General features: G+C 33.5%; 1 protein-coding gene across 6 annotated transcripts in view; it reads right to left on the bottom strand.

The window, feature by feature from the left end:
- The window catches only part of SOX5 (SRY-box transcription factor 5), a 1,026,842-nt gene that overhangs the window by 390,699 nt on the left and 610,211 nt on the right, over positions 1–25,932 (bottom strand). Inside the window, exon 1 of one of the 6 annotated variants that reach the window (XM_004052866.5) lies at positions 23,425–23,558. The exons of 4 other annotated variants lie outside the window; for them this stretch is intronic. In XM_004052866.5, the coding sequence (XP_004052914.1) occupies positions 23,425–23,462 (38 nt within the window). In that variant the 5' untranslated portion in view covers positions 23,463–23,558. Of the gene's footprint in view, positions 1–23,424; positions 23,559–25,932 lie in introns of those variants that run through there. One more of the 6 variants, XM_055358041.2, reaches the window with a different exon arrangement.

Raw genomic sequence — 25,932 nt, 5'->3', positions numbered from 1 at the left:
TTACTGTAATACTTTTTATTGAAATTAGTTGAATCTGTAGACGTACTCCTCACATTTTTAGAATCTCTTTAAATAGGTATTTTCAATTTTGTATTCAGTGGTACATCTCCTAAGAAGATGCACTGTAAGAAGAAAATTTCTCTCACCAAATAAATTAGGGGTAAGCTACATGAAACAAGTTTTCTTTCTTTTTCTTTACTGGACTTTTCAGAGTCTGTAATATATGTAGTAGGAGGGAAGAAAATAGGTAAGCTGTGCTTTTCAGGCAAGAAATCATCTACATGGGGAAAGCGAGTATTATAAAGATACAAAATACTACTAATTCATAGGTTTAGTATATTTTTAATCAATGTTCCTGTGAGGACACCTGAACTTATGGATTATGTTTAGTATATTCAAAATCCTATGCTTTATCTGAACTTATGGATTATGTTTAGTAAATTCAAAATCCTATGCTTTACCTGAACTTTTGGATTATGTTTAGTATATTCAAAATCCTATGCTTTTTTTCCTGATAGCAATTCATTTCTTTGTTTTAAAGAACTGACACGTACATTTTTGTCCTACAAAATAAAGCATAATTTTGATGACAGATTTGAGTGTTTATTTAATAATGTCAAACAAATAGTATATGGCTAAGGCTGTCCGTGAGATATGCTTGTCAAGTCATAAATGATCTACAGGGAAAATGCCTTTGAGAAGCACAATTCTCAAAATACTTAGATTGCAAGGTTCGTCAACTTTAGGAGAGAGTGAAATACCAAGAAGAAGCCTATCCCAGAGGACTTAAAATCCATCTGCATTGGGTAATAGGATAAAGAACTTTTTGTTGTATGCCAGAAAGGACCTCACAATTCTTATCTGTCATGTTTAGTACTAAAAAATGAAAAAGATGATCTGCTAATACAAATTTTAAAAATTAGAACAACCACTATTAGAGAACCTAATTTTAAAAACTGGACATTCCTTGCTTTGTTTTTCCAAAAGGATTATAGTCTGGATTTTATGAATCAACTTCATAAAACATTCTTATAAATTAGCAAACTTCTTCACTGCCTTTAACCATTATAGCAGTTATTCAAATTCACCTAAAATAAACTACGTAACCATTCTGGGGGAGGCTGTTGGTTCTCTGGTAACTTCTACTTATGGGAGAAAGAAGGGCTATCCTTTCCACTGGAGGTATATCCCTTTTGTGAAGAATTCATACCATTTTACTAAAGCCACTCCTCATTCTTCATCACTATCTCTATTTTTCTCCAAGTTAACACCTCTTTCTCCTTCTCTCTCTCCTTTTTATCTCCCTCTCTTTCATTCTCGCTTTATATACACACATACATACATATGGACATACATATAGGCAGGGCTACAGGATCTAAGATCTGAGACACTATATTTTCCATAATTAGTGGAAAATCCTTCATCTTGTTAAAATAATGATGATCATGACCAATAGTTATTTCAATTTTCCTGTTTACCTCACAGACTATATGAAGTCTAAAGTCTCTCCATCATAGTTTAAGGACAAGTTATACCATCTATAACATCATTTTTTTTTTCTAAAATGAAACTACAATGTTAAAATCCATCTTTAACAAATATGTACGATAGTACTTCGGCTTGATTGCACTGTGTCTTCAAGAACCATTGGTATTCTGCTGTAAATGACTTACACTTTGATGATCACGAGTAAGACCAAACTCTATTTATACCTTTCAGTGTGCTAATATCATGTTCCGCAAAACATAGAGATCCTCACAAAGTCACAAATAAGCTCACCTTGAAACTTGTCTCCAGAAAAGCATTACATTTTCCAGAACCCAGAAGATATAGCAGCCATTAGATGGCTATGAAATGCACTCTCGAGTAGTAAAGAGCATCAAGGAGCAACTGGAGAGGATGGAACCAGGGCAATTAACAGTCATGGAGCTCCCCAGTGAAAATCTATTGGGCACATGAGGAAGGACAGTGGAGTACAGCACAGCTCCCTGGAGAAATAAGGTAACAAAACCTGAAGGGAAGCCAAATTAGCCCAGAGAAAATACCGGTGAGAAGCTAAGAAGTCTGAGTAGGGCTAGGTACCAGGAAAAACATAGGACCTGCAGTAAATCCAAACAGCCAAGAAAACCAGGATCTCAGAGATTCAACATCCATTAGCAGAGGGCCCTTTTGAAGCAGAAATGCAGATTTTCCTCTCTATCCTTAATGTTGCCCAGTACTCAGGTGTGGCCAAGGAATTTTATGGGAATTGATAAGTTACACTTTAACTGAAATAGAACTCTTTAATATTAAAGCCCAAGAAACTGACATTCAGAAGATGTATGAAACCTAATGCCTTTAATATCATTAGACGTATGAATTTCTAAGCATATAAAAACAATTTTATGCATTTTATTCATTGTTAAGCTGAAATACATAAACTATAGAAAATTATAAATTTATTTATTTTTAAACAAAGTAAAATAATAAAACAATAAACAATAAAAGCACTTTTCCTTAATTTTTCATTATTCATTCCATATACAAAATAGACCAGCCATTTATAAACAAGGAAATTAATGTTGCTTGCTCTTAGAGTAGGAAATATACCATTTTCAAATTCCTGACTTTTAATTTTTAAAAAGTTATAATTTTGACAATTATCTTTAAGCATCTAAGGTCTTACGGCTAATAAAAGTAGCAGGCAATAGGTAAAAAGTAAAAATTTGGAACTTAAAAATCAAGAACCTAAAAGAAAATTGCTTATTGTATGGGTGTTTAATTTTTATTATCCACTACTATGTTTAAACTGTCAATTCATTATCAATTAGCTGTTGCTAAATTATTGCAAGTAAATATAATTACTAAAATAATATCTGAAAGAAAATTATAATAAATTAAGTGACTGTTCTGGTAGTTTTTTTTTTTTTTAAAATGCCTTCTACGAAACAAAAACACAGAAAAGCTTAACATGAAAGCCATAGCAGTATTACAAACATATGTATAAATTAAAAGTGGAACAATCAGAAGAGATTTTGAATTATCTCACAAAGAGCAACTCCTTAAACAACAATGCATTTCCTTCCAAATATGGATTATTCTCACATTAAAGTCTGTAAAAAACCAACAAACTAATATAAACTCTTAAAGTATGTTACATTGTGGAAACAAAGTTATATATTGAACAATGATATAAATGAAAGAGAGTTTTTAAAGCAAAAGCAAAACTATCAGTTAAGAAACTGTTAAAAAGGATAATGTTGCTTCATTATCTCCCACCCTCATTTTTATCCTTAATAAAAACATTCTGTGCTGTGAGCTGAATATCAGATAGCCAATTAAATTCAGGGGTCTTCCAAGTATGAGTCAAAGTTCACACATCATGGGGCTAGCATTTATCTGAGCATTTGACAATAAGTATCCAATACAGAAAAGAGAAAATGAACCTTTTAGCCATTAAAATTATTTAATCCCACTGTGAAAGAGGAAAAAAAAACCCAACAACCTTTCTAACAAAATCCAACTAGTCATAATTAAGCTCACAAAAGGAGATATAATTAAATAGCATACATCAATATAATCTACACTTTTACAATTCTTAATTTTTTTAAAAAAACACGTGTTTCCACCTGATATTTAATACCTTTGAAAACGATTTTTAGAACTACTACTTTTTAAGACATAACATGACAGCTTATATTGAACCAACAGAAAATGTTATATTTAGAAATTTTGCAGTTAAAAAACAGCATTGAAGTTTATCAGAGTCCATCAATGAAGAGGATAATAACAACAGTTTAATCAAATTAAATCATTCTTTAGCATCTCCATTTAATAAAAGAGGACAATCAACAGGCTGTTCAAAACCAAAGCTTCCCTACAATTTCTCTACTCATCCTCATTCTGACCACACAACATCTTTTTCCAATTCAAACCATGCATTCTGGAGCTCCCTTTCTCACCCCTCACAAACCTTAGTGCAATGAAGGGCATTAAAAGTAAACAACCAATAAATGTAACTGCGTTACTGAGTCATGTGGGGAGGAGGGCAACATGCAGAGAAAATGGCTAAGTTGTTCACACTGGTAAAGCAGACTTTGTTCCAGAAACTTTCCAAGAACATTGGTAGAATGCTTCATTTTTAATTTATTCAAACCCATTTAAAATTTACCTGAATGTAGCAATTTGGCTAGGTTATTTTTTGCTCTCACAAAATGCCATTTTTATTTATACACCAAGAAAAAATATAAATATGCTCAGTTTGATATTCAGACTTGTGTTTTGAAGATCAGGCTCAAGTAAACCTACAAAAGAAAGCTCTGTATATATTTATAGAGGGAGGAGGATGAAAGCTGAAGGAATTTGCAACATAGACTCATGGTACAGTCATATCTAAGGAATAAATTAAGGTGTTTTGGGTCCTTCAAGTGGTTTACTGGTGTTACCAGGACTTAGTACATGCTGAATCCTCTGATAATATAGTCAACATTTATTAGGTACTCAAAAGGTGAAAAGGACAGTTCTTACTTGTTCTTAATCATCTCTTTTAATTCTCAAAACAACCCTGTGAGGTAGGTACTATTATTATCTCCTCTTCACAAATGAGTAAACTGAGGAAGGCCCAGGGAAGTTAAAGAATTTACCCAAGGGCACTCGTCTTGCATATGGTAGAACCAGACTCATAAACTATGGAGGATTTTACTCTACAGCCCACACTCCTGGCCCATATGACTGTCTAGGTCTGGAAAATGTACCACTCTTTGCTTTCGGTTCTCACCGTCTCCTCAGAAAGACCCTCTCTAACACACAGAACAGGATTAGGACTCCTTGTGTTCTACCATAACACCTGAACTTACTTCCCCATTCATATTTTCCTTCATTGCAATTGCTTGCTTAGTATGTCTCTCCCACCAAACTATAAGCTTCATAGGGACAAAAGCTATATATTTTTATTCATTTTTAAATCTCTAGAAACTAGCAGTGTCCAGCACATACAAAATATTCAATAAGTATTTCATGAAAGAATGCACAAATATTTCACTACTGCTTTAAAAATCTGTTCTAATGTCCAAGTGCTATTCAGGAATCCCTATTAGTTACTGCAAATATTGACAATTCATCATCAAGAATATTAATAGCTACTATTTATTTAGTGCTTACTATATACGTGGTCCAATTTCAAACAGTTTACATACATACAATTACTTACAACAAAAAAACCATTTTACATATGAGGAAGATGGAATTCAGAGAGGTTAAGTAACTAGCTTCACATCACACAGCCAGTGAAATGTATAGCCAAGATCTGAATACAGGGATCTGACTCTAGAGCCTGTGCTGTACATTACCTCTAAAGAGGGGCAATTTTCAAATTGATAACTCTTCTGTTTGAATAGAGAGGCATGGTATAAAGTAGTTAGAACACAGAAGTAGGAAACTTTGGTAACGAAAATGTCACTCCATAGATCTTGAAATATATTTCTTAAAGAGCAGAATAGTAGAGTTAAAAGAGAATAGCCTGTACTTGCTTCTAATTTTTTTTCAAAATTTATTAAATGTTTTAGAAACTTTAAACAAGATTATTTCTGATTTTCAATTTGTGAGAACAGTGAATGACAAATGAGGAAATGAGGTGAATCCGTTCTGACTGAGGTAAGTAGCATCTAGCATTTTTTCATAAAGAAAAAATGTTGTAGTTCTAAGTACGAACTCTAACAAAATACACTTATACAATGTCATGTTATTACACAGACTTTGTAATCAATATTTTTAGATTACCTGCAAAAAATGGTATTCATGGCTATCTTCAGAGTAGACATTATGAATATGTGGTGATGGTTTCTTGAACTAAGGAAGCCCTATTTCCTCAACAAGGGTCAGTTAAACTCTATGCAAGACAAATCACCGTAGCTCAGATAGCTTTCTGAGAACAGATTAGATTTCTTAAAAATCTAAGCCAAAAAAAAAAAAAAGTTTCCATGAACCTGGTACACCAAAATCTGAACTTGGTAGGTACTTACTTCTGACAGATCTAATTACAATCTTAAGTGGTATAAAAAAGAATGATGTTCCAATACCTGTCTTAAAAGCCCTGTATCTAACCTGAATCTAATCATGAGGATAAAATCAAATCCAGATCGTGAGACATTACATGAAGCAAGTGGCCTGGACTCCTCAAAAATGTCAATGGCAATGTCAAGGCAAAGAGATGGCAGGGTGCTATTTATAATTTAAAGGGACTAGAAACTAAATGCAATATCTGATGCTTGACTGGACCCTTGATTTTAACTTTTTAAAAAAGACATAAAAAGCATTACTGGGACAGTTAGAAAATGTGAATATGAACTGTATGTCAAATGTCATTACTGTATTAATGTTAACTTTCTTGGATCTGCTAATATTATTGTGATTATATAAGAGAATGACCTTATATTAGGTATGTTAGCCTCAACTTACTTTCAAGTGAATCAGAAAAGAAAGAAATAGAAAGTGAAGGGGGCAAAGTTAATAGTAAAAAGTATAGAGGTGTTCATTGTGTTATTATTTCAACTTTTCAGTACATTTGTGGTTTTTTTTGAAATAAAAAAGGAGAAAAATGAAAAAGGTTTCTGTATCTGATTAAATGAACATTTTTTAGGTGACCACAATGTTTTCAGTTATAGCAAATGTAAAATCAAAAATCTTCTTGGTTGATCACTTAGATTTACCATCATGATCTAAAAGTACCTAAATGTTGTCATAAACAGAAGTTCTAGAATAATTATGCCACCGACAAAACCATTAGCTTTGAAGATAAGTGTTACTTTGCAAGTGGAAAAGAGCAGTATTTTTAAGTAATATTCTCATATTGATAAAATGATAAATTGTAAAATGTCTTTCTTATTCCCTACTCTTCCCTATAGTAGCCATCTCCACTGCTTTCATTCACACTGATGTGTACTTTTGTCCTGCCAGATGACTTGCATTAGATCCCCTTTTACATAGTTTTGCTTTCTGAAGTTTCATTTACCTACAGTCAACCGAAGTCTGAAAATGTTGAATGGAAAATTCCAGAAATACACAATTCATATGTTTTTAATTATGTGCTGTTCTGAGAAGCAAGGTGAAATCTCAAGCCTTCCTGCTCCAGCTAACCCTGGACCTGAATCATCTCTTTGTCCAGCTTTATCCACGCTACATATATCCTGCCTCAATTATCAGATGGAAAAAACATAACATATACTGTACAGAGTCCGGTACTATACATGGTTTCAGGCATCCACTGGGGGTTGTGGAGCATGTCTCTTGCCTTGCAGATAAGCGGGACCTACTGGTATTCACATTGTAAGTGCTCAATAAACATTTCTAAATGAATAAATCAAAATGGAAATGTTTCTATGTCTACAGCATTCTAAATGTGCAAATAAATCATGAGAAAGCATGTAAAGTTACCTTATCTGCTAATTTAATTTTTAGGATGACTTTCAAAATTAAGTCAACCTGGAGGGCCCAGTGAGATGCAGTATTGCTCAAAATTTGCAGAAATGGCAATGGATCAGAACAGTAAATATAAAGTTTTCATGCTTCAAATGAAGACAACTTGTGCTATGTTTACAATATCGAATTCTAGGGTCTCACCGGGATGCTCTTCAGGTACTTGAGCAGATCCAAAAGTGCTTCCTGAGGAAAATTCTTGCTTTGTCTCTGTATACTCTTAAACCTGGAGCAAATTTAAGGACAGAGGTGGGAGTGCCCTCAATCTCGGCAAGAATACAACTCAGTCAAGAACTGATTGTTCCTCATCTCTTAGCAACAGCCTGGATGTAACAACTGTTATTTAAAGGAGATAGTTTAAAGGACTTGTTAGCCTTTTCTTAGATCTCTGCCTGTATCCTTTCACCAAGAAATCTACATACCTGGCAAACATTAGTTTAGCTACTTATAGAAATGCCTTCTTCCACTAAGTTAGTTATCATTCAATATTCTTTTTCTTATCTGGTCTCTACTAAAAATGGCAATGTGAACAATGCCTCTGAATTTTCTGTAATACTTCTGTTGAAGACAATTTAAGGATTCATAAAATAAATTATTCCCTCAGATGTCAGGGCTCCCAAAACAATTGTGATTACTGATACAATAGTGAGCTTCTTTCCATTAGAAAATAATAAACATAAACCTCATTATGAGTCAGGTAACTCAGAATTATTCCCAGCTATGGTTTTAGTTTTAGAAATTCTCTTCCCCCATTTCACTTTATATATACACATACATACATATAAAATATTCATGTCAAAAATCAATTTTATATATTATACATATGTATATGTATATCACATATGATGTGTATATATGTATACACATTATACACATACATGATGTATATGTATTACATATTTATAATATATATGTCTAATATATAAAATACAAATGATTATACAACATGAATATTTTATTTTAAATATTTTTTCATCCTCTTAAGCAGCCATAGTTCTGATAAATCCTGTATAAACCACATTTATACAACACATAATGTTCAGCATAATTTACTTGATATTTATACATCCATAGGTAGTTCAATGTTACCTACCATATTATATGGAGTATTCTTAGAACTCTTTCTACATGATTAACATCTGTTAAAGAATAATCATAACATACATTTCCTAAACATGCTACGTTATAAATGGTTTCCTATTGAAGCAGTAGGATGACCTATAATATGGGAATAATTATAATCTCCATTTCACAGATTAAAGAATTAAGGCATGCAGAGTTTATGTAAATCGCAAAGATCACAGAACTAATCAATAATGAGGCTATAAAATAAATGTAAGCAGTCCGACTCCAAAGCACTCTTGGAACTACAAAGTTAGATGGCTTCTCCTTACTAAGGTATCAAGAAATCAGAAAAAGTCACAGAAGCCTTGGACATAGCTGCATGTGGAACACTTAAAAGATTAAGACTTAAAACAGAGATCCATGGATCAAGTCTACGTTAACGCATATTCATCCATCAGTAAAACTGAAAAATCAGTGGCTGAAAAACATGAGGTTCATTTCCATTCCCCAATGCCTCGTTACCATAAAACTGCAATCATATTATCAGTCACATTATTTTATCATATCTAATTGAGTTTTCTACTCAAAATTACCACACTCTTCCTGCTACCCAAATAAAATCAGTTCATCATGGCTATGAATTAAAGAATATCCTATTAATTATACCATTATTTACCAATTCATTATCAACTTTTCTAAATCAATATCCCCACATGAGATGTGAACACTGACACACTTAAGAATTACTATACTGTAAAGAGGCTTTCTGCCTACTGAGCTAGCAAAAACAAATCAGATAAACTTTTTAAGCAAAAATACTGCCTGTCTGTAAAGATATTATTTCAATAGATGGCTTACTACAAAGGACTTGAGAAATGGATATTTGAAAAATACTACATAGTTACACTTCTCCCAGTAAGGAGTACTGGAAGTCAGTATCTCTCAAAAACAGTTCCAGTTAGCCATTACCAAGAAACCCTTTACGTAAGTGTATATATGCCTGGATATCCACCACCCAGCATATCACCTTGTGCAATGAATGAGTTAATTCATTCAGAAAAAAATTAGAGGTTTATATCACAATTATTTTATGTCATTTATATCATCTACATTTTCAATATTTATTCAGCATTTAATATAATACCTGGCATAGTAGGAATTTAAAATGTAGTTGTTGAATAAATAAAGAAATACCTGCCACTAAAATAAATAACAGTTTATAAAGTTATGGTAGCATATTATTTTCTAGATCAATACTATAATGTGATGGTCAAGAGGGATAATTAGAGTTTGAATGTCTGAGTTTGTACCCCAGCTTTTCCACTGACTACCTAGAAATTAGGCAACTCTCTCTGTTTCATTTTCTTCATTTGTGAAATGAGGTAAAAAAATAAGATTGTTGTGAGGCTAGAGTGAAATAATGCATGTAAAGCAATTTATAACAGAGTCTGGCACATAATAAGTACATACTGAATGTTAGCTCTATCTTTATATCTATCTCTATAAGTGTATCTCCATATGTATAGAGAAAGTTTGGATCACATCTTGTGGGTCAATTTAAGAAACTGTGTGTAGTATCAGCTGGGATACAAAAGCTGAAGGTATTCTTACCCCTCCACAAACTTCTTTAAAACTCAATAGTAAAATTAAAGATACATATAGTGGCATTTCAAAAAAGTAAATCAAATTTCCCATTTCAAATATATAATCTCTAAAATAATTTAAATAATTCTTAAGCAAACATCTTCCTTTCCATTGTAACTCCATGGAAGTTTGAAGAAAGTGACAGTATTCATGAGGTAAACATTCACATCTGTGAATGTGAGTGTTAACTACTGTAGCTTTTTAAAAAGTAATAAAATTCCACTTTGTTGTAGAAGAAGGCTAAGAATAAAGACAGTTAATAAACCCCTAAGTCTTTCTAACTCATTGCTACCATACTGAGCTATGAACCACTAGAATCTAGATAAAGATAGAAGTTTTGATTTCCCTCCATCCACAGGAAGCTATAAAGCAGCACCATCCAATAGAAATATGAGAGCCACAAATATGAGGCACACGTGTAATTTTAAATTTTCTAGTAGTCATATTTAAAAAGTTTTTAAAAAGAGATAAAAATAATTTTAATATATATTTTATTTGTGCCAATATATCCTACTGTCATTTCAACATATAATCAACATTTTAAAACTTAGTAAGATATTTTACATTCTTTCTTTGAACCTATGTCTTCGAAAGCCAGTGCGTATTTTATATTTACAGCACATTTTGGCTCAGATTAGTCACATTTCAAACTTTTAATAATGATATGTGAGTAGTAGCTACCATATTAGAAAGGAGCACAAATAGAGGGGGACTCTGAGAGCGTTTCTTTATACTTCCCTAAATCACATACCTGTTTATCAAGAGCTAAGAAGGTCTCAATATGTATTTTTCCATTCACACAACCTACATACATAACCTCAACAAATCAATAAGCTAACACATTCTAATAGCTTGATTTTCCTAATGTTTAAAAAGACAAAGTATATATCAGCTAAAGATAATACAATAGGTCAAATTATTACTTAGTCAAAAATTTATGTTTTGCCTACTCTAATGCTAAGGAACAGTCTGTAATAGCTCTTGCCAACTGGTCTACAAATGTAAAAGCATCTAATATATGATATTTACCAATACTCTTCTATTGAGCATTTTAGGATTTCTCCCTCACCTTTAGGTAAATGAAATGGGTCAAACAATTAGATTTTGTCTATAATTTCCTATCCATAGCATGATTTTCCTTTACTGAAATAGTGATGAAACAGTACTGCTCTGATTTAATACTATAAATTCAGAACAAATGGGAAAGCATTAAATTTAGAAGTGCTTCTGGACCATTAACTTCCATGCTAATTTGACATGCACCATAGTATTCAGGCAACAGATTCAGGAATATAACCTATTCCTAAAGCAAACAGTACTTTATCTCATAACCATCTGGGGTTCTCATCCTAAGGACCACTTGCTTAGTGTTGTCTGGTATTATTTAATATCCTGAGGCACAGCACTAAGACCTACTTTATTAGTGAAACCTATTTTGCCAGGATAAGAAGACTGACATAGAAGAGATTATGGAGGGAACAAAATTTTGGCTGAGGCCCTTGTTTGAATTATTTAGCTGAAGAAAATCATTGGTTATACATGCATTCAAAACCCTATGGTTTTTCTAAGGTACCAATAAAAGTAATACCATTCTTAACGTGGACAGTGGTCTCTTTCATATAATGCCTATAGTCGCAAACTTAAGTGCCAAGCAGATGGTTGAAATCTGTTTTGTATAAAATGTGCGCTTTTTTTTTTCCCCCAACTGTGTTCTTTGTATTCATATTCAGCCTAGGTTTTAGCCATCAAAACACTGGCACTATGTCGATCATTAGCAGCATTTTAGACAACTGGCAACTAAGGTATTCACTGTTCTCCACAAAATGTTCAGCTAATATTTCCCAGATGTATAATTAAGGCAAAAGATCATCTTCTTAAATTGGTATCAGCACTTTGGATGGCTTCTGGCTTTCAACAGATTATATCAGTGAAAACAATTTTTTATCAAAAATAAGGGTTCTGTTTCTTAGGTGATTTGGTTTGCTTGTTATAGAGCTCCACATAAAAAGAAATCTATGTATTTCTTCAAGCTTAACCTACAGTCCAAAGAATATGTAGCTAATGCAAAACCTCTTATGTTGCTTTTACTATGAAAATCTATAATGTGCTAGATTAGTACACATAATTGTGTCAAGTTATTTAATGTTTTCTAGTTTTCAAAATGTTTGTACAAAGAATACTTTAAAAAGCAATAGTATGTGTGTGACTTCTTAGATTAACAGAAAAATCACTGTTTTCTGTTGTTCAGTCATTTATTCTATGAAATGATTCATTTTCGTGATTATGCAAAAATAAGTGAACTTTAATTTGTGCATCTTAAAGCTTAGGAATATGTTAAATCAGCAAATTCATTACTCAAATACTTAATATACTGATACTTGCAAAAATAACTATTAGTGCATCAGATGTCCTATATATAAAATGACAAGAGATGTGTTTTTGGAATATTTAATTATTAGCACTAAGCAGTTAGAGGAAACTACAGTTGCATTGCTGCTATTTAAGTACACGTTACCTGGGATCAATAATCATAAGTACATTTAAAACAATTATATTAACTACAAAACTAAAATATAAGTAAACCAGTTTCTTACATGTATTATTTTATATGCTGAAATAATTTGCAGATATCTGACTAGTATGTTATTAAACAAAAAATCATTTTTATTAAAGTGCTGATCATTTTACATTTGCCAAAAATTAAACCTAGTTTTAAAAATCTGAATGCAGTAGCTTGCATTCAGACATATCCAAATATTTTTATGATTTTTTATAAGCTTAAGCTGGCTCATTTGCATTGGGGGATAAATAATTTTAGACTTATTTTTAAGTCCATTCATAGATGCATGGCTGAAACCCAAACGATGCAAGTGACTTATACATCACAAAGTTCTAATTCTTGATTTAGAAACTGTAGGAACATATGCCAACTTTGTATATAGCTAAATGCTGGATTATAAAATATATTAGCAGTAAGTTGCCCAACTGGATGATTTCCAGATTTTCTTTCTGCTTTAACAGTAGGATATTTGCACATTTCTCTTTGGTCCTAGTTCTAAATGTAGTGCTGGTTCAGTGAGGTTATTTTCTTTCTTTCTTTTTTCAACATTTATATCTATAGAAGGAGAACAAGAGAATAATACCCATTCTTTGTGCCTAAATTAAAAGCGGCAGGAATCAAATAAAAAAATCTACATCATAATTATTCTGTAAAAAAAATTAATTTTAACATAGCAAATTCCTGTTATCTCAAATACATGAATCTATATTTTAAATATAAACTAATTTGTACGAAGATTTCATGATACCACAGACATATTTTCTAAGTAGAGATAATGCGGAAGGACCTTAGATATGTATATTCCTGATGGTATAACTACACTGTTTTTCCAACACTGCATTAAAAAAACAGCATGCGACCTGCCAAATATATTAACAATATATGAAGCTTGTTCTCTCGATACAGCTTTTTAAATGCATACTTCATTGCTTTTTGCTCTACTCCCTTGCTTTGTAGAGTTTAACATTTCTTTTCTTGAAATTGCCAACTAGCAACTACAGTATAATGCATATCAAATTGGCTGGCCTGGTAATGCTAATAGTTATTTATTTTGAGAAACACTCAAAATTTTTCTTTGGACTACATGTTTGTAATCTTAGTTGATCTTGCTACTTTCCAGCCCAATGTTTTAATTATTCATATAAAGACATATACTGTCCATAGCCCCTGTGCTGTACTCATGCTCTCCTGCGGATTCTTCATATTTTTTCTTTTCTTTTATCCTTATAAACAGACTTTTAGGTCCCTGACCTAAAGTGCCACTCGTATGCTTTTCATATTTCCCCATAGTGTCTTGTTCATTTAACCATATATAATTTATCTTTTACAATATTTATAATTGTTCAGAATAGTGATCTGATGCCTGAGAGTTTCAGGATCATAGAATGTGAATCTTATCTTTTGAAACACTTCAAATAGCTCAGAGCAAAGTTGGGCACCTAATCCTAAATAAGAATTATACATGGTATTTAGATTAAAAACTCCTAAGATACACTATGGCTGCTTGTTCCTGTGTAATGATACCTAATTGACAGGTAAACTGAAGTGCTTCTATATGTAAAGGCTGGCTATAGAGATAATCTCCAAATAGCTACATAAATGCAAGAATTCTGACCAGTAGAGTTAGGAGCTAGGGACACTGCAAATGTAGTTCAAAGTAATGAAATTTTAGAGTTAACTGACTTTAGAAATTATCCATCCCATCTTCTAATTTTACAGATGCATACTCTTAAGAGTCAAAGAGGTCTCAGTTTTTAAAGAAGAACTAGAACTTGAGATCTTAACATCTAGCTAATAGCGCTTTGTACTATGTTACATTTCCAAAAGAATCAGTGAAGATACTGGCAAACATAAATCTTAACCTAGAAGAGGAAATTATTTTATTTACAGAGGAGATAAGTATTACACACACACACACACACACACACACACACACACACACACATAAACTCATTCATTTGATAGGTACGCTTTAGACCCTGAACCCTCAACTTTCGTATTATCTCAACCTAAAACCTCAAATATCCCCAAATGTTACTCAAGCATACCTTGATTCACCCAACGTCTTCGGTTCAAATTTCCCATTAAATATGCACCACAATACCACCTTCAATTTTTTCAAGCTGGAATACTATTATATGTTCCTGTAGCACATGCCACAGGATTCTGAGCTGCAAACAAGAAGACGGGAATGAACCTTGTTTGTATTTCTATGAAATGTTTCTTCCTTTCAAGATTTTTTGCCAAAACTGGAGCTTCATTAGAATTTGGCAGGATTCATTCAAGAGATCAACTGCCCTATAAATGAAAAAGTTTCTCCTGGCTTTCTAACTTTTGCATGTGCACACACGTATAACTATTATATTCCCTAAAATAATCCTTCACATACCTGTTAGTGACTTCCAATTATCTTTTAATTTACTTATAAAAGTCCAAATATGTTGCCCCATCACTTTGATTCTTTAAATTGCTATCAGGATCTTTTGGATATGCTTTTATTTCTCTAGAAGAATGCTTTTAAAGCACGAAGTGTTCTTAAACTGTTTATAGGTCAAATTAGATCCATATTATTTTTCAAGTAATGCTAACATTTTTAGAAATAATTGTACTATAAATATTTATATATCATAATCCTTAGGGTCCTAAAAATAATACCTTTTCCTCTATTTCCCAAATTGTAGTTATATTTAGGACTGGAGGAAAACAAAAGTTCTACTCTCAGGAATAGCTTTCATAGTTATCTTTCTTTTACCATTCCTAGGTGTTCTGCCTGACTATTGGTACTTTGTATATTACATAAAATATAATAATAGATAATGCTGTATTATAGATGACAAAGAATCTGAATCTGATATTTTATATTCAGTTATCACTCAAGATCAAAGTTGAATTAGTGAATGCATACTAAACTGAATAGTTTGAGCACCAGTTAATTCCGTTCTACACTAAATAATATGAATACTATACCTTATCCTAACGAATCTCCAACATAGACCTCTTAGAGTACAGATAAGAAAAAAGGAAGGAAATATTTACCTGAATTATATGTGACATCCCCCTGCAACCTCTTTTCAAACATATTATGAAACTCACTAGCTAATAAAAAAAAAAAATGACAAAGGGACCTCAGGAGAGCAGTGCAAAAAAAGTCTTTGGACTTTGAAAACCATTGCCCAACAAACACTGGCCCAGGGCAAATAACCAAAGGAAGAATTGTAGGCAAACAAATAATACTTTAACTTTGCAATTAGAATAAGAGTGTTTTAGAACTTTGTCAAGCAACCTAATTAACTGTGACTGAAAAATTAATAGTATAATAAAGTATCACTTTTTTATCTTGTGTTCTCCTAGGTTAAGGAATATTTCTCATTTTCAGTGTCGTATTTCTTTTTCATTAGGATGATCTTTTATTAGATAAATATAAAATAGCTTAAAATGATACGTGAAAGATCTTATGTAAAAGTTTCACAACCAGTGTTCAAACAACCTATCTCCCTGGTATTTCAATTGTACTTAATATAAAAACAAAAACAAAAACAAAAGTCAAACTCAGTACTAATGTAAACACTGACAACATTCTGAAATAAATTTTGATTAAAAATATGACAAGAAAACATGATTTGGGTCTACCTCTTGTTTTACTCCTACACTAAGAAATTAACAACAGGCAACACAGGTTAACTCTTTCCCTTCTTTTCTTGAAAATGTTCCTGAAGCCCTGAATGAGAGGACACATCCTTTATAAAATTGCTGCTCAGTGTCCCAATTGATCTAACTCCCTTAAACTGCCAATATCAAAATCATATAAGGCTCTGAGGCTTTTTTTTTTTTGGCTCTATGCAGTGAATTTCATTTCTTCTCTATTACACTTACTCTCAATGCATCTGATCCTTAGGTTTCAATGTGACAGAATTGATTGGGAAAGGTAGGGGAACCAAGAGTGCATAGGACATAATGAAACCCCATGCATCTCCACAATGAGAAATATTAAAGTGGAGCTACACATACATTTTTAAGAAAGATCATATCTTCTGTTTTTTAACATTTTCTTTTCTAAAACACACTTTCTTTCAAAGATGTGAAGAGCAGAAATAGAAACGCTGTTACATATGAAAGTTTCAACGGATTTGCTGCCAGCAGCTTTTCTTTATAGTGTTCCTCTTACCTACACTATGTGTTGGCACTGGCAGGTAGCCCTAATTCGTTAGTAGCCAAATTATTTTTGTCCCTGAAGTACGAGAAATCTCCATAGCACATGAATGAGACATGGTTTACTAGTTTACACACATTTTATAACTCCAAGAAACCAAAACTCATTCACAAATGCTTTCATTTCAGCAAAGAGAAGGGCCACAGAATATCAGAGATACCCACTTTGAATTCCAGGTCCCCATTGTCCATGAGAAAGTGAAGAGAAAAAAAAAATCTCTTTAACTTCAATAAAGAACTTTGATCCTTAATGCAAGAAAAATAAACAGCTTTCTGTTCACCACACTCCACATTTCATTTAAGTCAAAACATTTCAGTACAAGGCATTAAGAAAAAACGTCATTTAGTAATAAACCTAAATGTCTCCAGATAAAAATTCATCACGACGGCATAGTAGGTTTAGATAATGTGGTTCATAATAACCAGCATCCTCATATTGCATGATCATCAGATACATTTATACGCTGCTGTACCACCTTCACTAAGTTACAGAGAAAAATAATAAGAAATAAGCAACACTTAGAAAGAAACACATACTACAAAAATGCTGATTTAGCCACAGCAAAACAAATCTCTGAATTTTAAGGCAACACAAAAGTAAATGTATTAACACTAGAGAGCCAAGTGACTAAAATGTTACTTAGATAAAAGAGAGGTTTGAAATACAATGAGCCGAGTTCAGGTTTGAATTGATTTAAGGTTTGACACTGATTTCAAATGTCTATGAACATCTACAAGCTTTTGTTTTAAATTTTCCTTCTGTCATGTTTTATGGGCAAAAACTCCTTAAACTACCTTGTAATAGATTAATTACTTTCAAGCTGGGTGACAAAAGGGCATAATGACCGGAAAATGATACAAAAGAAACAAAAAACGCATGTTAACAAGTTTATCAACAAACCTGGGTAATTCTCATGAAGTACAGATTAAGGTTCAGTGGTTCCAAACTGGCAGCATTCAAATTGGGTTCATATTTGGGTTTTTTGTTTTGTTTGTTTTTTTAAACCACCTGTCCTAAAACGACATTGTTTATGCTAATTATCTTTGTTTATGCCACAATTCTGTTTGTTTACTACATTCTTTTAAAATACCATATCCCTATAAACAGTTCTCACCAGAATTCTTCTAAATCTCGTTTCGGTCTGGTCCTTCTCGGCAGCCCACTGAGCAGAATGCAGCTCTACAATGAAGGCGCAAGAGCTGGGAACAACTTTGAGTCTCTGACTCCTCAGGCTGGCAAAGGGAGGGAGTACTGCTGAGGTTTTACTCTCAGGATCCAAGGGAAAAGGATACTGAATGTGGAGAAATGCAACACCCCCCTATTGGACAAGCAAAACCATACGCCACAATATCTCCAGAGAAGATGTGTGAACTCTCAATTAGTAAGTAAAGAAAAGAATAGACAACACTAAAAGAAAGAAAGAACAGCTTCCAAACTGCAGGAGAAAACACAGAGGTCAGAAAGAATAAAAAGGTCTTCTCCTAAACCACTATCAGTTCCTGATCATAATGAAGGAATATGTGGCATTCTCCTAAAGCATGTCAAATTTAAATATTTTCTCACTCTAGCAATATCACTTGATCCTGTTTATCTACATAGCAATCAAATTTCACATTTAATACAAATGATGATGCTATCAATCAATGAAAGAGAAGGAAGGAGATAATGAATGAAGGAAGGAAGACTTTGTTATGTTTTTGTCCATTTCTTGTTCAAGAAAATTTTTCATTAGGAAGGAGATATTTCATGGTTTGGTTAAACCTTTGAAAATCTTTTTATCTTACTGCCATCATCTGAATCAGAGATCTGGCATATTGGAACTATACGTGAGTTAGTACAAGAGAAAAACTTAGGTTAGTTTCTTTCCCAGGCTGTTGAAATTATAAAGGAATAACAAATTATGAAAGAAAACAAAACTCATCAGTTATACTTATTTAACTAATCTATAAAAAGGGAGGTATTCAGCCTACATAATGCACATCTGCATTATACAATATACTCATTAGGTTGCTGAAGAATTGACAGTGGAGAGAAAACAGACAATAAAAATCAACCTTTACCCATGAATGTAATTTTGCTTTCTAAATGTATTAGGAGTGTAATCCATATGAAATAGTTTCCAACTCTGTGGAGGACTAATGTGCTAAAGAATCAGAACAGGTCTTATTATTTGTCTCTCATGTATGATGCGTATACAAGATTTTTGTCAAAAACTCCCTAAGAACAGGTAAATACTTTAACATGTGCTTATTATATTTGAGAAACATAAGATAAGGACACACCAATATGTAAAGTAATCATAATATTTGCACATTTCTGTGTCTATCAAACCTGCTAAAAACTGAGCAGTACACAATGTCACCTGACATTTAACCCTTAATTGTTCCTGGTAATCAGTCAGGTCTCCTGCCAAGTCTTCAGGACAGTATTCCAGCATGAGAGTGATAGAAATGTGGTTTATGAACTGCCTCATGCAAGCTGCATTCCAAACCAATGTCTTAGCTCAGTTAGCTTGCAAATTATTGACATGGTAATTAAAATCTATATTCAGTTGTAGACATTGTCTCCTCTACAATGTAGTAGTAAATAAAATATAAATAAAATTATCAAAGCCTATGAGAACATCCTGAAAATGTAAAATCAAACTTACAGGTTCACAGTTGCCATTAGGTGACAGAATGTGAACAGATAACTTTTCTGTGATTCACACCTATAGTGTGCCTGCTAACCTGAATGTACTTATCATTCATGAGCACAACGGATTTTTTTTTGTTGTTGTTAAAGTTTTTAATTAAGCAAAATATATCTGTGTCATAAATATTTCATGACTATGGTCAAACTTTAGGTAACTAAAATACCACTAATGTCAGAGAGTAGTTTTCTGCAAATGTCTAGCAGTAGCTTTTCATGGGAATTTTACGAATTAGTTTGTAACAGCACCTGATATATATTTCTTTCTTCAGAAAAACACTGAAAAGTGTCCTAATAAGAAAAAAATTATTTAGTCAGCATGACCAGAAATAAATTTGATGGAAATGTGAAGTAAATAAGTTAATTTTTATTGCAGAAGGTTTTACTATTGTAGTGTTCCTTTCAACGTGTAGAAAATCTGCTGTCTGTTGTCTGCACCAATTTGGGAGAAGCAATCAAATAGGTGATACTAACAACCTAATTTGCATAACCTCACTACTTTCAATCCCAACTTTTTTTCTCCTTTCTAGACATTATCAGAACTGTCTTCTTAAGCAATCGTCTTACACTTGCTATTTAAGTTTCTAACATAAAGCAATTAGAAACTGTAACGAGTAGCTTAGACACAAAACTATTATGTTACAACCAAAGAGGACAGATAAAATTAAAAGGAAAGAAATAGAATATTGAGAAACTATCAAAAATGGACATTTTTACTTATCATGAACAAACTAATATTGACATTTAAGGCAAATATTTTCTTTTCATCCTTGAAATATCAAAAAGTAGGTGACATTCTCAAAGGAAAACCTTATGTCACAATTTTTCATTATCTACTTTCAGTTAAATATATAAATTTATTGACTTCTTTTAAAAATGTGGGGAGACTTCGGGCGTTCATTCTAATGATGCTATTACTCACATTTAGACCATGTTGCCAGCTATGTTTCCTTTAAACGGTAAAATGTAGAAGACTTTCCTTACAAATAATTTTTTAGAATATATACACCCATTTGCTTCCCACCTTGGAGTTGTGTTTTTCAGTAATCATAATCAGTTTATCACAAGAATGCTTGAAAATAAAAATATTTCAAGTTCTTTACCTTTTGGAATCACTGCTCTATTTGCACTACCTCCTGCATATTTTTAACAGACAATGAAATTGTTACTACTTCTTAACTATTTAACAACTGCTTATTAGTCTGAAAGTACTGACCATGTTCATTTCTAGGGATGATAATATAGACATATACAAATCTAAATCCAAATTTTGATCCTGATATTTAAGTTCTGAATATTCCTTAAAGTTCAAATAGTCTACAGGCTGGGAAGAATAAAAGATGGACAAGACTCTACCAATGAAATTAGTAAAAATGATCACATAAAACTTTTACAGTACATGAACCCTAAGCAATTTATTATGTCCTCTAGATCAAAGTTCTCTATTTCACAAAGAAATTTAGAAGTCTTCTTTTAGATTTCTAAGTTTAAGTGGGAAATTCATCTATAGCAAGTGACCCAATAGAATAAAAATTAGCAGTCAATAGAAATGACCTATTTATTCAATGAAAGTTGCAAATAGTTGAAAAGGCAAAAAATCTAATTATATTTGATAGTTTAGTTACATCATAAATACCTCCTTTGGAGAATATAAATATTCAATATTGTGTCTACATGATACACTGTATCATGCATGGGTGCCTATAGAGACACTCACCCGTACAAATTCAATGTAAACAAATAGTAATGATTTGCTGAGATCTTTGTATGTATTACCAATTACAACCACAGGGGAAATTATTAAGGAACGTTAAATTGTGTGACATTTTTCAGAATTATTTTAGCTACTAATATTTCTAAATATGATAGTCATACTAACAACCCTATTGATTATCACTTGCTTATTTAATTAGCTAGTTAGAAAAGCACGCCTCTGGGTGAAAAAAAAAAATGAAATTCCCACCAGGAGGAAAAAAGATGTTAACAGATTTGAGCATCAGAATAGGAAAGGGAAAAGTTTAGTTTAAAAAGAGATAATTGAAAAAAAAATACAAATAAAGTTCACAGCAGGAAGCTTGCCTATATAGAGAAATAGGCTACAGCCTGTTAATATGTAACTACCTTTTTATAAGTACAATCTGTTAACAGGCTTACAAATCAGTCTCAGAGTTGTATTTGCAAAAAGTATAATTAGAATTAAAGAATATTATCATTTAAGTGCTACTCTGTGCATTCTAGAAAACTTAACTGTGTTAAATTAGCAAATCGCTACATTAGGTAATGTACAGTATGTTCCACTATGAATAACTTCAACATCTACCTATGATATAAGGCTATATTTGCAAATAAAAGCTCACTAATTAAAGAGTTAATATATAGAAGTGAAAATTTTAATTCAAAACTGTTAAGAAAACTCAAACATTCGCTGGAATTATCTAGTAAAGATGCACTTTAATTATTAAAAAAAAAAAACACAGAAGAAATCAAAGAAAGATGACAGCACCGAAGTATATGTGTTGGCTATTTTACTTTCTTCCCTGATTTGATACTGGCTTTTCTAATATGTGACCACATTCAAGCGTTACTTTATCCTCAATACTCTTTTTCTCTTCCATTGCTTCACTTCTAGAATGTTTTAATCTTTGTCCTTTCTTTTTTCGTCTTTTCATATCAAATTCAGTCGTTTGAGCGATGAACAGCTTGACTTAGCATATTTTTAACCAGCTGGTCTAGCACCTAGCTTGCATTGCATAGTCAGATACAACAAATGTTTATACAGAAGGTAGCTTTCATGAAAATGAAAAAAAGCCTGGGTATCATGCATCCTGGCTTTTTTTAGCTTTTTTTTTTAATTCACCATACAGAATACAAAGTTTGAATTCTTTTTAATGGCAAACAAAATTCTATTTATAGTTCAAAAAAATGAACTTATGCTCGGATAAGAACTCAAATTTAAAAATTGCAATGTGTACTTATAGGAACATTAAGAGGGCTAAAATTCTTTCAAAGCCCTGCTTTACTTGCAACAACATCAAATAAAAGGATGCTGCAGATATTTCTCTAAATAGGAACAACTTAATTACAAATACACTATTCCCATCATAGCAAAAGGGGAAAATACAGTAAATTAAAATTCAGTCAAGACAGCTAACACAAAAAGTGGCCACTAAAACTTAGAAAGGGAACAGCTCCATTTATCCCCTTTTCGCCCCTATTTTTGACACTTAGGGAGTAATCTAATATAGCGATGATGTTACTTTTTCTTTGGGGGGAAAAAACGCTCTCTTATATCAACAAAAGGTCATGTGCTTTACTGAGCAGCTTCCAAAGTTTTACGGAAGGATCAAATAGGAACTTATAGCCTCCGTTTAAAGCACCACTAAAACCTTCTGTCACCCTAGAAATTACATGAGACAGAGATGCTGAAAATGGTAACATTCTGCACAAAAGCGTTTTTAAAAGGTGGGGAGAAAACAATCAATGAAGGAAGAAAGTAAGAGAGTGAATGAGAAAGAGAGAAGCAGCGAGTTGGGGAGAGAGAGAGAGATGCTTAAGGTTCATTTAATTTGCTGTTATAGGACGCAACCTAAAAAACATTAGCAGAAATCTCGGAGACTTTGCAAATCAGTTCAGTTTGGTCCGGGCAATCACAACAAAAAATCAGCTAACAAGATTGCAGAATCCCTAGCTAAAGGCTTCTCTAACAAACACGTTTTGGGGGAGCATCTTCCAATGATTCAGAGACTACTGTAAAATGGGAGAGTTGTACTTCAATATATTAGGGGGAAAAAACTGTACTCACCTTTCAAACTCCTGAGGTAAATCAGGGTCAGTAAGCATGCTGGAAAAGCACAATTTCCCTTTGTCACAGCAGCCACCTATGATCGTCTCCAACTGAACCTGTCAAGTGAGTCCAAACCTTCTAAACCAATTGATTTTCTCTCTCTCTCTTCCCCCCCTCCCTCCCTCCCTCTCTCTCTCTCTCTCTCTCTCTCTCTCTCCCTCTCTCCCTCTGTCTCTCTCTCTCTCTCTTTCTCCCCCCCTCCTTCCCCTCCTCTCTCTCTCCTAGGACTCCTTGACCAGTCTCTTAAAGGGGTAGTGCACTTCCAGCAGCGGAGTCTGGCTGCTCCCCCTTCCGCGGAGCCACACGCTCCGGCTGCAAGGCTCTAGACAACCTCAGGGTGCCTGTCCTTTCCTTTTAATTCTCTCTTCTAGACATCACTGAATGTGAGAAGTCAACTCATTTAACACGTCTCCCATGCTCTGTCTTCTAAATCATAAAACTCACACACACACACACACACACGCAGAACAGTATGATTTTGTAAAACGTATTTGCTGCTGATTAAAAACCTAGTCTATATAACAGAAGCTCGATTAAACTGCATTTATTAACTAATTAAGCAAAAAATTTAAATGTTAGTAATAGCATTTTTACACAAAGAATTGTTATTCCTTCTCACCCTTTTCTAGGCTCTCTCCGTTCACACACGGAAATACACGCACACACACACACACACTCACACACACACAACAATCAGGCATTGTTCTGAGGGAAGAAAAGCAACTTTGACAGATTGAAATATAGCAGAGGCCCCTTCAAGGAAACCTGTAAACAACTTGTCACTCACTCTGTCGGTCTCACTGTTAGCTCGTGCTTTCCGCAAAGTGGTGCGAACGTCCTGGCAACCCGACCAAAGTTTCCTCAGCTCTAAACTCCATAAAACACGATGTGCGATGTGGAGGGGAATAGGTATCCACATGCCAAAATAACATACACGAGTGAACAAAAACCCAAAACGAAATCAAAACATAAAAACAAAAAGACGGTACTAACAAACTGTCCTGTTTGGGATCGCTGGGGAGGTCAGGAGTAGGAAGCGCTCCCCTGGCTGTGGATCTCTTTAATTTCCTCTGCCCAGGCAGCCACAGATAACAAGGTGGACAAACTATGGCTTTACAGATTCTAAGCTGGCTGGCAAGGCACAGCCTCCATAGCAGTTCCAATTATCTAGATAAAAATCTGGCAGGCGAGAAAGGTAATCAGGTAATGTACCTTTGACACGAAATGACAGAGGCACATACACACACACAGAGAGACACTTACACAGACATGCATGCAGAGATGGTGGCTGCCCCGTGCACCGCAGCATCTGGTCAGGGAGTAAGCACACACTTACCAACAGGAGATAGTGTGCATTCTTCACACACGCATGCACACACACACACACACACACTCACACACGCTCTCCACTCCTACTGGGAGGGTTCGTTCTGCACAAAAGGCTACATTACAGAGCCCGCCCCAATAAGGGAAAGAGAGGAAAAAAAAGCCTTCCATTGTTGAGAGGGCAGGTCAGTTGATTAGATTTTCTGTGGAGAATTCCACGAGGAAATTCCCTTCAAAGCCGAAGTGATTAACTGGGGGCTATTCTGGAAATGGAGCAGACAATGGCTCAATAGTCTGTACAGCCAATGTCCAGGCTGGCACTGAACTCACTTAAAAAAAAAATAAAAGCCAGACTCCCTGTTCTTTTCCACACATTCCTCCCCCCCAACCCCCTCCACTCCTTCTAACTTCCCCTCCCAATTCCTTTTATTTTGCAGCTGGACAACATTAAGGGCCTTTAAAACCACAAGGGTTGACCCCACGGCAGTTTGATTAGGTCCCACTTTTTTTTCTGGAGACAGGCAGACAGTAAGTTTACTTTTTCAGACATTCACAATGATACATCATACACATATTCCAAAGAGAAAAAAATCAATTATGAACTTATATTAGTAAATTTATTCTTCATTCAAAGCTTATAAATTTTTGGACAAGTTGATAATAACTCAATATTTAATTCTATCATCAGGAGATGTTCTAAAAATATATATATACACACACACTACAAAATCAATGTGGAATAAGATTTAAGCATGTCACTATGGAGTTAAGACACTAACAAAACATAGAACTATGACCCACCCTGAAAAAGCTGTTAATAAGGGATGTGGCAAAAATGACTTGATGCTGACATGATTTTCACTTTCAGCAGTTGGGGAAGGGGGGAAGAATATTACTCACTATTCTTTCTTGTTAGTCTCAAATTATTTTTTGTTACAGCAACAACCTACTCCCACACAGAAAAATGAAAAAATTGTTGCATTTATTTTAAATCTCTATTTTTTCAGCCCTTAAGGGACCTACAATCTAATATGCTCTAATTGATAATGTATACAAAAATTATATTTTTCTTCATTTGTTAATGGTGGTTATGAGAATTAGGGTATAGTAGCTGCATAGCTATATACACTTTTAAAAATG

Source organism: Gorilla gorilla, chromosome 10, assembly GCF_029281585.2.
Source record: "Gorilla gorilla gorilla isolate KB3781 chromosome 10, NHGRI_mGorGor1-v2.1_pri, whole genome shotgun sequence".
Classification (NCBI taxonomy): Eukaryota; Metazoa; Chordata; class Mammalia; order Primates; family Hominidae; genus Gorilla; species Gorilla gorilla.
This window is presented reverse-complemented; position numbering and strand designations above follow the sequence as displayed.